This window comes from Fukomys damarensis, unplaced genomic scaffold, assembly GCF_012274545.1.
Source record: "Fukomys damarensis isolate Sample0158 unplaced genomic scaffold, DMR_v1.0_HiC HiC_scaffold_17, whole genome shotgun sequence".
NCBI classification, from domain to species: domain Eukaryota; kingdom Metazoa; phylum Chordata; class Mammalia; order Rodentia; family Bathyergidae; genus Fukomys; species Fukomys damarensis.
Genome location: NW_022900929.1, coordinates 17,513,157 through 17,527,089, shown reverse-complemented (window position 1 = coordinate 17,527,089; position 13,933 = coordinate 17,513,157). Strand labels below are relative to the sequence as shown.

At 57.6% G+C, this 13,933-nt stretch overlaps 1 protein-coding gene across 5 annotated transcripts in view; it reads left to right on the top strand.

The window, feature by feature from the left end:
• Positions 1-403: 403 nt before the first annotated feature.
• The window catches only part of LOC104858674 (ras GTPase-activating protein 4), a 27,006-nt gene continuing 13,476 nt past the window's right edge, over positions 404-13,933 (top strand). For all 5 annotated transcript variants that reach the window (XM_010618957.2, XM_010618958.2, XM_010618954.2 and 2 more), the window contains exons 1-12: positions 404-609; positions 5,032-5,088; positions 6,312-6,425; positions 6,716-6,777; positions 7,595-7,724; positions 9,580-9,661; positions 10,292-10,423; positions 10,657-10,748; positions 12,575-12,692; positions 12,882-13,032; positions 13,232-13,296; positions 13,666-13,778. In XM_010618957.2, the coding sequence (XP_010617259.1) occupies positions 545-609; positions 5,032-5,088; positions 6,312-6,425; positions 6,716-6,777; positions 7,595-7,724; positions 9,580-9,661; positions 10,292-10,423; positions 10,657-10,748; positions 12,575-12,692; positions 12,882-13,032; positions 13,232-13,296; positions 13,666-13,778 (1,181 nt within the window). In that variant the 5' untranslated portion in view covers positions 404-544. The remainder of the gene's footprint in view (positions 610-5,031; positions 5,089-6,311; positions 6,426-6,715; positions 6,778-7,594; positions 7,725-9,579; positions 9,662-10,291; positions 10,424-10,656; positions 10,749-12,574; positions 12,693-12,881; positions 13,033-13,231; positions 13,297-13,665; positions 13,779-13,933) is intronic.

Below are 13,933 nucleotides of genomic sequence, written 5' to 3'. Positions count from 1 at the left end.
CCCCCCCACCTCGCTTTTAATTTATTTTGAGACAAGGTCTCGCTAAATTGCCCAGGCTGGGCGCTAATTTGGCATCCTCCTGCCTCAGCCTCCCAGGGTGCTGGGATTACAGGCGTGCACTTTACTCACCTCCTTTTGCACCCTCCCGGGCCTCTATATCCTGGAGCATCCAGGCCGACCGCCCCCGCGACCCGCCCGGAATCCCAGGTTTCCGCAGGCTCCCCGGTCCCACCGCCCCCGCTGGCTCTCAGGGAGCCCTTCAGGCGTAGGCACCTCCGTGCAGGCCCCACCCCGCCACGCCCCATGCAGCCAATGAGCGCCGAGGTGCAGGCAGGCCCCGCCCACGCAGGGAACCCCTGCCACTGATTGGCTCTCCTCCGCGAAATATCCCCCCCCGCACGTGGGGCGGGGGCTGGGGAATGGAGTGGAAGCGATTTCCCCACCCCCGCGCTCCTCTCCTGTCCTCGCAGGCGCTGGGACCCCCGCCATCCTGTTCCCGAGTCTCCGGGACCCCGCGGTCCTGTTGCCGTGTCGCGGAGTCGCGATGGCAAAGCGCAGCTCGCTGTCCATCCGCATCGTGGAGGGGAAGAACCTGCCCGCCAAGGACATGTGAGCGCGCCAGGGGTGGGCGCCCTAACTTTCCGGGAAGGACCCTGTCCCTCTCGACGCCTGACCTTTCCGGGGTCCCCATGGCCTTCCCACAAGGACAGCAGAGGCGAGGGTGTGGCGAGTGGCTGGGAAATTGGGGACAGTGAGATTTGCTGCAGACACTGGACAGGAGAGAGGGGTTGCGGACCTGCAGGGGGCTCAGTGCCCCGCGGCTCGTGAGAGGAAGGGGCTTGGCTAGACAGGGTCTGGCGCGGGTGACATCGCAGACAACAGGCCCTGGGTGTGAATGGAAGGGGCGGGGTCCTCCTAGAATCAGGGTCGCCTGCGCTCCAAGCCCAGCCATCTGAAGTGTGCGCCTGGAACTGCTGGGGCCAGGGGCAGTACTGGGACTTCCTGCCGGGCACCTGGTAGGGTGGGGGTGGCTGACAGAGCACGATTGAAGTTGGAGGCTAAGAAGGCATGGGCAGATTGGGGCATGGGTGATAGTGTGGCTGTGCCCTTCCTTTGCCTGAGCCAAGGCTTCAATCTCCACATCCATCCAGCACCCACGTTTCACCATTCCTCTGTGTGTGTGAGTGTGAGTGTTTGTGTTTGTAGCACTGGTGATTGAACCCAGGGCCTTTGCATTGGGCTATAGACCCAGCCCTCACCTCCCTTTAAAATTTTGGGACAGGGCCTCCTTAAGTTGCTCAGGTTGGGCTTGAACTTGTGATCCTCCTGCCTAAACCTCCCAGCATTTTCTGGGATCACAGGCGTGCACCATGACATCTGGCTCACCATTCCATTTTACAGATGAGAAAACTGAGACTCAGGCCTGCAGCCCTCTCTCCAAGAGGGCAGAGCAAAGGCTTGAGTCTGGGGCACTGACATCTTCAGGGCTTCCCTGGTCCTGCAGGATTAGGGGAGCCTTTAGGAACAGGGCCTTTGTCTTGCCTTCTCAATAGGTCCCAGGCTGACCTGCCCGACCCACCACTCCCCATATTGGCTGAGTTTCTGCTTTCCTCATGTGCAGCCTTAGGCATCTCCTTGCTGATGAAGCCTCAGTTTCCGTTTCTGTGAACTGGTGGTGGGGTGTGTGTATGTGTGTGTGTGTGTGTGTGTGTGTGTGTGTGTGTGTGTGTGTCTTACATCTCCCTAGGGAGTGCTGGGAAGCACAGAACTCTGGGGACACTGGCTGTTCGAGAGAGGCACAAGGTCCAAAGTCCGCCAGGCTGTAGCCTCGCTGTCCATGGGGCCCCCAGCAGGCCTCTGGGAGACAGAGAAGTGGCCGCCAGAAATGGGGAGCTGGGAGGGGGCTGAGCATGCACTGCTCACGAACAGTCGCCCTGGTAAGCTTCCCAGAATGCTCAGCGCCAGTAGTGGTTCTAGTTCAAGGCCCCCTGGGCCTGCCAGGCTGGGCTCTGCGGTTGCCATGGCAATGGTTAGGGAGGGGCAGGCCATCGCAAGGTGGGTTTCTGCAACAGAGGAGTGGGTAGAGCTAGGAAGGAGTTCTTCGAGTGGGAAGGCAGAGGAGCTCTAGGGAGGGTCGCAGCCCCAGGCCGGGGCTGTAGCCACCACTCACCCCACTCCACCCCACCCGGTGCTCTGTAACTAGGTCATCTTGGCCTCCTCTGGCTGGTGGTGGCTGGGAGGAGCAGCCCCTCCGTCTGTCACCTCCCTCTCCAGCCCTGTAGCAGCTGCCTCTGAAGCTAATGGGCTGGGCCTACCTGGGGTATCAGGAACCATGCTGCTCCCTGTCTGCACAGCCCAGGGACCTGGCAGGGGACTTCATCCTCAGGAGTACCCCCCGCCCGCCTGCTCTTGGTCCTGCCCTCTTCCCCTCTTCTCATGCCCCTTGCTGCCTCTCCCTTGCCTTCCCCAAAGTGACAACTGTATGCAGCTCCCTCTGTCCACTGTCCCTTAAGCTGTTTCCTAAGCCCCAACTCCCACATTTTGCCAGCTCCCTCCACAGCCCACCCTTGATGTCCTCCAGAAAACTCCTGTGCATCCTTCAGGACCCTTCTCAAACTTTTCTCCTTTCCCTAGTGCCCTTGGGCAGGTCCCTGGTTCCTGTCCTCGCCCTGCAGCCTGAGGTGGAGGGTGTGTGGAAGTTTGGGTGTAGCATTTGACCTTTCAGGTACTAGCGCTCACAGGTTAGGGACCTGGGAGAAGAGCGGTGAGGGCCTTCGCAGTTTGGGCTGGAATTAGCTCTCTAAGGCAGACCTCCTGTTTGCATACAGGGACCTGCTGCCTGCATGCTTGCTGTGGGGCTCCTTAGGGCTGAGCCTCCCTATCCATGCTGGGGTTTGGGGAAGCCTCATCTTGTCATCAAAGCAGGGGTGGAGAGAAGCCCACCTCCCTGTGCCTCACCAGCCTCAGGCCGGTCTGCTGAGCAGCATCAAGGACGGGGAGCTCACTACCTCTCCTAGTGGTCAGTCTTGACTGAATTCTGAGGAGTGAGCCCTCTGTACCCAGCTGTCACTGCGTCCTGCCACTTCCACACCAGGGTTTCCACTCCTCTTCAAAGCTCAGAGCAGCCCTGGTGCCCCTGCCCCACCCCTATCTCCCATCGCTATACCTGGCTCAGCTGGGCAGGAGCTGAGTCCCACGGTGACCAGTGACCCCTGGCTCCCACGCCCAGGGCTATTTCAGGGTTTGCCCTCTCCTTCCTCCTAGGCACTGCCAAGGCCCTAAATATAGAGGCCAGACCAGGCCAGTGGCGACTGGGTATTTATTTTTTTATTTCAGTACTGGGGTTAAACCCAGGGCCTTCCAACTGAGCTATATCCCCAGCCCTTTTCATTATTTTTGAGGCTCGCAGTTGTTAAGTCGCTCATCTGCCCAGGTGGGGCTGGAACTTTGCATCCTCCCGAGTGATGGGGCTACAGGTGTGTACCCGTGTGCCACCACAGCCCTCTTTTGACACTGTTCCCCCACAGCCCTCTGTCCTGCTCGCCTGGGTCCTGTTCATTCACAGGGTGGGAGCTTAGCCCTGGGCTGTGCTGCGCTGGAGGGAGGAACCGAGATTCCCAGCCTGGGGCCCCAGGCCGAGAGGCTGTAGCAGGGCAGAGGGGACGCTGTCCCAGGACACAGCCCAGTGAGGTCCCTGTCACCTCACCTGACAAACTCTCCCTTCTTCCTCTGAGTTCCTTGTACAAATACACCATTGCCTGCTGGACCTGCAGCCCAGCCCAGTTCATGGGATGCACAGAGGCCTGAGCTGCACTCCCAGCCTTGGCTTTGGACCTGGGCCTAAGCAGGGTGTTCCCAGGAGGCTCCCTAGAGAAGGGGGCCTTTGGGTTGTGGCTGCATAATTGGGGGCCGTTACAGGCAGTGCTCACGTTCACTGAGCGCTCCTCCCGTGACATCTCAGGGACCCTGGGCAGCTGGGCTCACAGTTCCCACTTTATGGAAGCTGAAACAGCCTTAGGGGACATTTCCTGTCTGTGTCAGGAGGACTTTTGGAGGTGGCACCCTGTGGTATCTGCTCCAGGAAGAGCCCTCTAAAGGAATTGGGAAGTAGAAGCTAGAATTCCCCAGCCGTCTGCATGTAAATGCACTTCCTTTTTATGGAGGTTGGGCTGGAGGGACACTTCTAGACACACACATGCACACACACACAACCTGCACACCTGCCCTGGCTGGAGCCAACCCCCCGCCCAGTCCCATCACCCTGAGATAGACGGACCCAGCAGACCTGGACCGCAAGTTGCTGGACTCCTTTGTGTACTCGTTCGCCCCCTCTGTGAGCATTTAGGGAACACGTCTGTGTCAAGCCCTGTCCTAGGCCCTGGGGACCCAGAAAGGTTCTCCACCCTCGGTAGGTGGGGAAGGCAGCAGGGGACAGCCTCACACTTTGGTACCTAGTCCCGGGGTGGGTAGAAACAGTGGGGAGAAGGGTGGGGGGACCCCTTCATTCCAGTCTCAGGGACTGGGGGCTTTACTTTTTTTTAAAAGCCGTACTAGGGATTGAGCCCATAGCCTTTGCACTGAGCTACATCCCCAGTCCTTTTTAATTTTTTTTGGGGGGGTGCTAAATTGATGACTTGCCCAGGCTGGGCTGGGATTTGTGATTCTCCTGCCTGCCTGTGCCACCATTCCTGGCTCAAGGGAATGTTCTTAAAGGAGGGTGCAGGGACAGCAGAGGCAAAGGGCTCAGAGCGTGAGAGTCTGGACCTGAGAGTTCAGGGTGGAGCTGTCCAGAGATGCCTGGGCTGTTGCTGGGACACAGTCTTTGGGTGGGGTGAGAGTGGGCAGGAAAGAGGAGCACCCCTGCCCATGGATGGGGAGCCCCTGTCCCCCCACTAAGGATGGGGCACATATTCAAGCCTGAGAAGCCTTGGGGCTCCAGCCCAGCACTCTGTGCTGCAACCTTCATTATCCTCTTTTCTGGGGTCCTGGGACCCCCCCACCAGCCCTGCCCCTTGCCTCTCTCTCCTACAGCACTGGAAGCAGTGACCCCTACTGCATTGTGAAGGTGGACAGTGAGCCCATCATCAGGTAGGAGCCCACCCAGGCCTGGGGCTACCTCCGCTCACCCAGCCACCTGCTGTTCCTGAGGAGCTGGGCAGTGACGGGGCCCTGTATGCCCGGATGCACCAGCTAGGAGGTGACGGGCCAAGCTTGGGTTGGGGCGCAGCTCCGTGGTAGAGCGCTTGCCTAGGGCCTAGGCTCTGTCCCCAGCCCAGGGAAAGAGAGACCAGCCTGCAACATCTTGCTAATTACTGACCCGAATGCCCCTCCAGGCGTTAACTGCTGCCTGCTGGGCACCAGGCCAAGGGCCTCTCATCTGCCTCTGTTCATCTCTGCAGCCTTTGCACCCCCGAGAGAGACAGATGACAGTGATTAGTCACTGCAGCTGTCATTTATGTGGCTCCACTGGGCTGGTGCTGAGCCTTTGCTGGCCTGTTTCATTCATTATAGTGAGCTGCACACATTGTCATTAAACCCCACCGACAGACAGAAAACTGAGGTTCAGGCTGAATAACTTGTCCAAGGTCGCATACTCAGTCACAAAATCGGAACTCAATTCCCTTCTCCCCCTGCCTGGCAAGTCTCACAGTGATGAATGACCCCTCCTGCTGTGTGACCCTTCTCCATGCTGCAGGCAGCAAGTGGGGCAGGGCATTTGCTCTGATTGTCCAAGGTCGCATACTCAGTCACAAAATCGGAACTCAATTCCCTTCTCCCCCTGCCTGGCAAGTCTCACAGTGATGAATGACCCCTCCTGCTGTGTGACCCTTCTCCATGCTGCAGGCAGCAAGTGGGGCAGGGCATGGTTGCTCTGATCTTCTCAATACAGATGGGGAAACCAAGGCCCCAGAGCCTACATGACCTGCTAGAGCAGCAGCAGGGTGAAGGTGATCCCTGTGCCTTCATCTGGGACCGTGGTGGCTTCAGCTCCTCCACACACTTGTTCTACTGAGTCCTGTGTGTTAAAGTCTGATCTTGGGGGTTTGGCCACAGCTGGGTGAAGCTGGGAAGCCAGGCTTGTGGTCCTAACTCTTCTGTCCTGCCCTGTGACTTGAGACCAGCGCCTTCTAAATGTGGCCTCAGTTTCCCCAAGTGTGACATGGCCCATGCCCCATCTATGCAGCACAGAGAGGAAGAGCAGGGACTGATGTATGGCTCCTGGGGATGGTGGGATCTGGGGTGAGGAAAAGCACCCCACAGCCAGTTGTTGCTGGGGTGGCTGGGGCAAGTGCTGGGGTCCCCTCCTGCAGGACGGCCACCGTGTGGAAGACCCTGTGCCCCTTCTGGGGTGAGGAGTACCAAGTGCACTTGCCGCCCACCTTCCACGCTGTGGCCTTCTACGTCATGGATGAAGATGCTCTCAGGTGGGTGTGTGGCTCCCCAGCCCCCTCCCCTGCTAGCTGCTCGTCCCTGGGAGGCTGGAGTGTGTGTGTGTAAATTCATGATGTATGTGCCTGTGCATGCAGATGGGTGCAGGTGTGTGTGGAAATGAGTGATGGAGTGGGCTCCCAGAGGGCATGAGCTTGGTCCTGTGCCCACGAGTGTCACAGTCCAGGACTTACAGCAGCGTCCTGGGTAGAGCTGCTCTGGGAGACAGGGGCCCCTGAGCCACGGGAGGCAGCTGGGACCTCTCTGACTCTGCCTCTGCCCCCAGCCGGGACGATGTGATCGGCAAGGTCTGCCTCACGAGGGACACGCTGGCCTCTCTCCCCAAGGGTAAGATCCCTGCCCACTCCCAGGCACTCTGGCCTCCTGGTCCCCAAGCCCAGGGAAAGCCTCTGGGCTCCAGGTGGGGATTGCACCTCCCTGGGGGAAGAGGGGCTGCTAATGGCGGGATCCGAGGTTCCTGCTGATGGAGGAAGGTGCCTCCTGTGCACCTTGCTGAGACGCAGGGAACCCTCCTAGTCAGGGCCTGTTGGAGCCTCGGTGCTTGGCTGTCCTGGGCCTGAGGGGCTGGCAGCACTGGTCCAGGCTGAGGAGCCCCTTGGATTTTTCCTGCAATGCACACCTTACCTTGCTGTGTGACCTTGGGGTAGGTCGTTGCTTCTCTGGGCTCTGCCTCAGAGCCTGGGGAACCTCTCGCCAGCTTCCAGTGCACACCTGCTCCTGTTTGTGAGGCTGGGCCTGGCGTGGGGACTCGGCAGGCTCTGCTGACTCAGAGCCTCTGCCCTGCCCTCCCTCTGGGGTGCTGGTACCCCAGTGATGATGATCCCTGGGCCCTCTGGAACCTCCCCTGTCTGGGGATCAGGCCCCGGGAGAGCTACTGGCCTGTTGCAAGGTGGGGAAACTGAGGACAGAGCGCAGCCCCATTAGATGCATCAGATGCAGCACAGGAGGATAGTGAGGCCCAGGCCCATGGATCTGGATTCAGATTCTCATCCTCGCTGTTCTCACTGCTGCTGCTCTGCCCTCAGCTTCCCAATGAGAACACAGCTTCGCTCATAAGTGCTCGGAGCGTTCCCGTGGTGGTGGAGGATGTGGGTAGAGGATGTGCAGGGGACCAGCCAGGACCCCCTAAGCTGTATTCCTGCAGGTTTTACCGGCTGGGCCCACCTGACTGAGGTCGATCCAGATGAGGAGGTGCAAGGCGAGATCCATCTGCGGCTGGAGTTGCTGCCAGGGGCCGGGGCCTGCCGGCTGCGCTGCTCTGTCCTGGAGGCCAGGTGAGGTGTGGGAACTGGGGAGGCTCCTCCACCTTTGGGGCCCAGAGCTTCTTCCCATGTAATCCCAGCACTCTGGATGCTGAGGCAGGAGGATTCCAAGTTGAAGCCCAACCCTGGTAACATAGTGAGGCTATCTCAAAGTATAGGGGAAAGGCACGAGGATATAGCTTGGTTCAAAGGCCCTGGATTCAGCCCTGAACACGTGCGCGTGCGCGCGCGCGCACACACACACACACACACACACACACACACACACTTGTCCTGACTCAGACCTGTTTGGGGACCTCTGTTCAGGGACGTGACCTTTGGGGAGGCTATGCTGTTCTGATGGTGGAGCTTTGGTACCAAAGGGCATGGGGCTGGGGATTCAGGGGACCCTGAACTGTGTGAATACAGCTCCACTGCCTTCCTTCCCCGCGTTAAGCCCAGAGTGAGTTGGCCCTGTGTGTGTGTGTGGGTGTGTGTGTGTGTATTCAGGGGACCCTGAACTGTGTGAATACAGCTCCACTGCCTTCCTTCCCCGCGTTAAGCCCAGAGTGAGTTGGCTGTGTGTGTGTGTGTGTGTGTGTGTGTGTGTGTGTGTGTGTGTGTATGCGCTTGCATGTATACTGATCTTCGGTGGGGTGTAGGGTGAAAAGTTGCTGAAAATCTCCAGCCTGGGGTTGGGGCAGTGGCTTCCATGGCTCTGTGGGCCTGAGTCACCTATGACAGGGTCACCCCCCTCCCCCAGGGTATTTTTAGCTGCAGCCCACTCCTGTCTGGGTTGGGGTGTGAGTCATATGTTCTCTGTGAGAGGTGCCTTCCCTTCAGCCTCCAGATCCCCTCCTGGGAGCCCCTCCCCAGCCAGCACCCCTGGACCAGGGCCCCTTACCCTGGCATGGTCACCCCTTCTGGGAGGGAGGAAGACTTCTCCCCTGCAAATTCAGAGTGTGGGGCGGGTGATGGATGCCTTGAGCCTGTCCCCACCCTTCTCTTTCTGTCCACAGGATGGGGTGGTAGAAACCTCTGGACTAGGGCAGAGCAGCAGTCTCACCCCCATGCTCCAATCTAGCTTCCCCTGAGCAGCCCTGGCCTCTCTTTATGGTGAAGGGAAGGGGACTTGTTCCCTGTTGTCCTCAGCCCTGAGATCCTGCTGGGACCTTGAGACACCTAAGAAACTTCATTCGTTGCAAAGGCAGCAAAAACATGCTCTCCTGATCATTCCTGGCCAAACTGCTCAAGGCCAAACCTTGGAGTTTTAATAGTTGGTTTCGTGTGTGTGTGTGTGTGTGTGTGTGTGTGTGTGTGTGTGTGTGTGTGTACACGCATGTGTGCGTGTATGCAGTGCTGAGGTTGATCTCAGGGCATCCTACATGCTAGCATTATATACCACAGCAGCCTCGGCCCCTTAGACAGTTTTAAGGGGAGAAAGAAAAGCCAGGTGTGCTGGTGTGCACCTATAATGCAAGCACTCTGGGAGGCTGAAGCAGGAGGATCACAAGTTCCGTCCCAGCCTGAACAGCTTAGTGATTTAGTGTGACTTTCTCTCAAAATGAAAAAGAGCTGGAAATGTAGCTTGGTGTATAGGGCTCTGGGTTTATTCCCCAGTATCTGTGCAGGGGACAGAGATGAACAATTTAAATTTAAAACATGAAAAAAAGCAGGTAGAAAATATTTAGAGAGAGGCAGGGTGGGCTGTGTTGTTTTTCCTCAGGGGGCTGCTGGGAGCTGATTTGGACATTGTAAAGATCACCTGCACAGAGCAGGTTGCCTAGGGCTGCGTGTCACCCACCCTAGCAGGACACATTTCTGGGGAAGTGCTACCTTGCTGGCCCCAGGTGACAAGTGGGTAATCTCTGTCCCATCTTGGCACCAGGGACCTAGCCCCGAAGGACCGGAATGGTGCATCTGACCCCTTTGTCCGCGTGCGCTACAATGGCCGGACGCAGGAGACCTCGGTGAGGAGGCCAGTGGGCTGGGGTGGGGCGTGAGCCCAGGGACCCTTGCCTGGCCCTGTCCTAGCAGCTGACCTCCTTGCCACCACCTGACCCTCACCCGCAAGGTCAGGAATCAGGTCAGAACCATAGTCTTTGGGAGGAGCCTTTCTGTCTCCAACCCTCTTCTTGCCTAGCCACACTGGAGTGGGCAGGGTGAGTCGCAGACAGCCGGAGTGGGTATAATCTGCATGGTCCAACCGCTCCCCTCTCTTTTCGTCACCTCTGGGAACAGCCTGGGCAGTGAGCACAGTTGCACGGGGGTTGAGATTTAGGTTCTTTGAGGCTGCTGTTTTGCTCTGCCCTGGATAAGTCTGTTCCCCAGTCTGGGCCTCAAATTTCCCATCTAAAGCTGGGCCTGGTGGTGCACGCCTATAATCCCAGCACTTGAGAGGCTGAGGCAGGAGGATCGCCATGAGTTAGTTGAAGGTCAGTGTGGGCCACATAGTGAGTTCAAGGTCAGTTTGAATTACACAGCAAGGCTCTGTGGACTCTTGGCAGAGCCAGTGGAGGTGTTTCAGGGGCTCTGCCCTTACCTGGGCCCAAGGAGCCGGGTGCAGTGAGCCCTACTCCCACCAACCCCTCTCTGGGCAGGTGATAAAGAAATCCTGCTATCCACGCTGGAATGAGACGTTTGAATTTGAGCTGGAGGAGGGGTCCACAGAGGCGCTGTGTGTGGAGGCCTGGGACTGGGACCTGGTCAGCCGAAATGACTTCCTGGGCAAAGTGAGCAACACCCCACCCTTGCAGGCTGCATGCACCTGCCACAGCTGGTGTCCTCAGGGCCCCGCTTCCACCTCCCTGAGGATACCCAGGGAGCCTGATGCTCCCAGGACTAGCGGCTGTCCCCCACTGCCACATAGGCTCAGGGGCCCTTGGAAGGTGACCTTCCGCCTTCAGAGGTCAGTCCGTGCAAGGAAGAGACCCAAGTGTCCCCACACCGTCTGCCTTGCCTGCAGGTGGTGGTCAACATCCAGAGAGTGCGTGCAGTCCAGCAGGAGGAGGGCTGGTTCCGGCTGCAGCCCGACCAGTCCAAGAACCAGCGGGCTGAGTGAGTGTGCAGCTTGGCAATGGGGCTGGGGTGGAGAGGGTGAAGCTTTAGAGTTGGCTGCTGGTGGGGTCAGGGGTCAGGGGTCAGGCATGTGGCCCTGTGTTTCCTGCAGCCAATTGCCTGCCAGGCCAGGACCCACCTCTCTCCTTTCCTGAAATCCCACTGTGTCAGCCTTGTCCTCTGAGCCCTAGGACCACGCTAGTCTGCTTTCTGCCTTCAGGCAAGGTACAGGTTTAGAAGAAGCCTTCAGATGCTTTCCATCTTGGGCTTCCCTGCAGACTTCAGAGCCAGGATTCTCATCCCCAGGGTCAATGTCCTGAGCATGGCTCTGACGCTCCCTCCAAGAGATTCCCCAGGAACAGTTCTGCCAGGTGAAAGATGGGACCCCCAGTTAAAACTGAGTTTCAAACCAAGTGAGGTGGTGTGCACCTGTATTTCCAGGTGCTCTTGAGGCTGAGGCAGGAGGTTCATAAGTTCAAGACCAGCCTGTGCAACCTAGCAAGACCTTGTCCCAAAATTTTAAAAAAGGACGGGGGCATGTAGCTTAGTTAACAGCATTTGTCAAACAAGTGTGAGGCCCTGTGTTCAATCCCTAGGGCTGTGAAACAAAACAAAACAAAACAAAAAACCCTGAATTTCAGATATTTTCTCAGTATAAAAGTGATCGTGCAAATATGGGAGACATAAAAACGTTGGCCTGCTTGTATATCCTTGTATCCCCTTAGATGGTTTGGTTTTGGCTCTCTGCAGAAGGCCCCAGGTCCCCATCACACCCTTAACAGTGCAGGGGTGGGTGGCTGGGTGTGGATGCCACAGGAGCTGACTCCGAAGAGGCAGCCCAGGGCCACCTTGACAGCTCGTGCCATGCATGAGCTCCGGGGCTGTGTGTGGAGCAGCCAGGGCTGTGGGGGATGGTAGCCTTGGATGCCCTCACCCAGAGGTCACAGCAAGGAATCCTACAGGTTAGATCTGCTGTGGCAAGTTGCTTAGCCTGCCCCAGCCTCAGTTTCCCTGGCAGGATTTCCTTTCCTTTGTTCCCTTCATCCCCTCCTCCCTCATTCCTTTTCCTTTTTTTCTTTCAGTACCCCACCCCTCTCTCTCTACTTTTTTTATTTTTATTTATTTACTTATTTATTTATTTATTTATTTATTTTGGTACCGGGGATTGAACTCAGGTCTTTGTGCTTGCAAGGCAGGCGGCAGAACCACTGAGCTAAATCCCTGGCCCTACTTTTTTTATTTTAAGACAGGGTCTCACTAAGTTGCTAAGTTGACCAGCTACACTTGAACTTTAGATCTTCCTGTCTCAGCCTCTATGATTGCTGGGATTTCTGGTGTGCACCACCATGTCCAGCCCTGGCAGATTATTACAAGGTCTAGGAAACTGCATGTAAGCAAAAAGGTACACAGGAAGGTATTGTTATCTGGGAGTTTTTTTTTTTTTTCCAGTCTGGGGCTGGAACCCAGGGCTTTGTCCATGCTAGGGAAGCACTCTGCCACTGAGATCCACCCACTGCTGTCCCATCTTGGTGTTCACAGATCCAAGATCAGGGAACCTTGCATGCCCATTAGAGTCAAGCTTGGGGTCCACTGGAGTCTGGAGGCATCAGGGAGAGCCAGGCCTTGAAAACAGATGGAGTTTCCATGCCCTGAGGCAGCAAGGGCGGCCTTCCAAAGAAAGAATGCAGCATAGCCGGGCAGCTGGAGGGCAAGAGCAGAGAGGCTGTGAGCCTGGCTCAAGGGGCCAAGAATCACGGTAGTTTGAGGGGGCAAGGCCCAGGGTGGCCTGGGTCCATGGTGGAGAGGTCATAGGCTACTCATTCCAGGGGCAACCTGGGCTCCTTGCAGCTGGAGGTTCGGCTGAGGGACGAGACGGTGCTGCCCTCTGGCTGCTACCAGCCCCTTGTGCAGCTGCTGTGCCAGGAGGTGAAGCTGGGCACCCAGGTGAGGGAGCAGTGGGGGCAGGTGGGAGGGCCCAGGGCTGGTGGACCTACCCTCCATCTCCTGAACCCATCCTGCAGAGCAAACATTTGTAGGCCTGGTAAGGTGCTGGCCCAGTGCAGGGTCCAGCCCTTCCCATGGTCCTCTGAGGTCCTCGACTGGGGCCGCCTCTGTCCCTGCTGCCTCCTACAGGGCCCAGGGCAGCTGATCCCGGTCATCGAGGAGACCACCAGCACAGAGTGCCGCCAGGAGGTGGCCACCACCCTGCTCAAGCTCTTCTTGGGGCAGGGGCTGGCCAAGGAGTTTCTGGATCTGCTCTTTCAGCTGGAGCTGGGTCGCACCAGTGAGGCGGGGGAACTGTCCCAGGAGGGTGGAGGGGCCTCCTTAGCAGGCTAATGGTTCCCCTGGAGTGAGGCCGGCAAAGAGAAGGGGCAGAGGAGGCCCTTTATGTACTGGCGGGCTGCTTAGAACCCCCAAAGTCCACTGTCCTCCTTCCCCCAATGCCTTGCCCAGCTGCCTGCTAACTGCCCGCGTATTTGTAGGTGAGGCCAACACCCTGTTCCGGAGCAACTCTCTGGCCTCAAAGTCCATGGAGTCTTTTCTGAAGGTGAGGTGCATGGTAGATGTTATCCCTCTCTTACAGATGATGACACTGAGATGCAGAGAGGCCCCTTCTGTCATAGTATCCAGGGCCCTTGAAGGCCAATGATTTCATGAAGTGTGGAGAAGCAGTTTTGTTTGTTTTGTGTTTTTGGTACTGGGGATCGAACTCAGGACCTTGTGCTGGCGAGGCAGGTGCGGTGCCACTGAGCTAAATCCCAGCCTGCGAAGCAGTTTGTTAAGGCACCTGGTTGTGTACCTGGCCCTGTACCAGGTGGAAACTGCAGGCTGATGGTGACAGGGCAGCTGGGAAGGACAGCTGCTGGGGGGTGATGTACAGGGGAGGCCTGAGACTGACCAGTGTGGCTCACGGTAGGCGGCAGGGATGCGGTATCTGCACGGTGTCCTGGGCCCCATTATTGACCGGGTGTTTGAGCAGAAGAAGTATGTGGAGCTGGACCCCAGCAAAGTGGAAGTTAAGGATGTAGGGTGAGTCCGTGGTAGCAGATCAGACTGATCTGCAAGTGTGTGCTTCTGGCTTCTGCCTGAGTTTACCTGCCATTGCTTTGCCCACTTGTGTTGTGTGCCCATGTCTCAGCTAATACCTTTCAGCATCTGCATCCCTGGGAACCCCCATCTGCTGC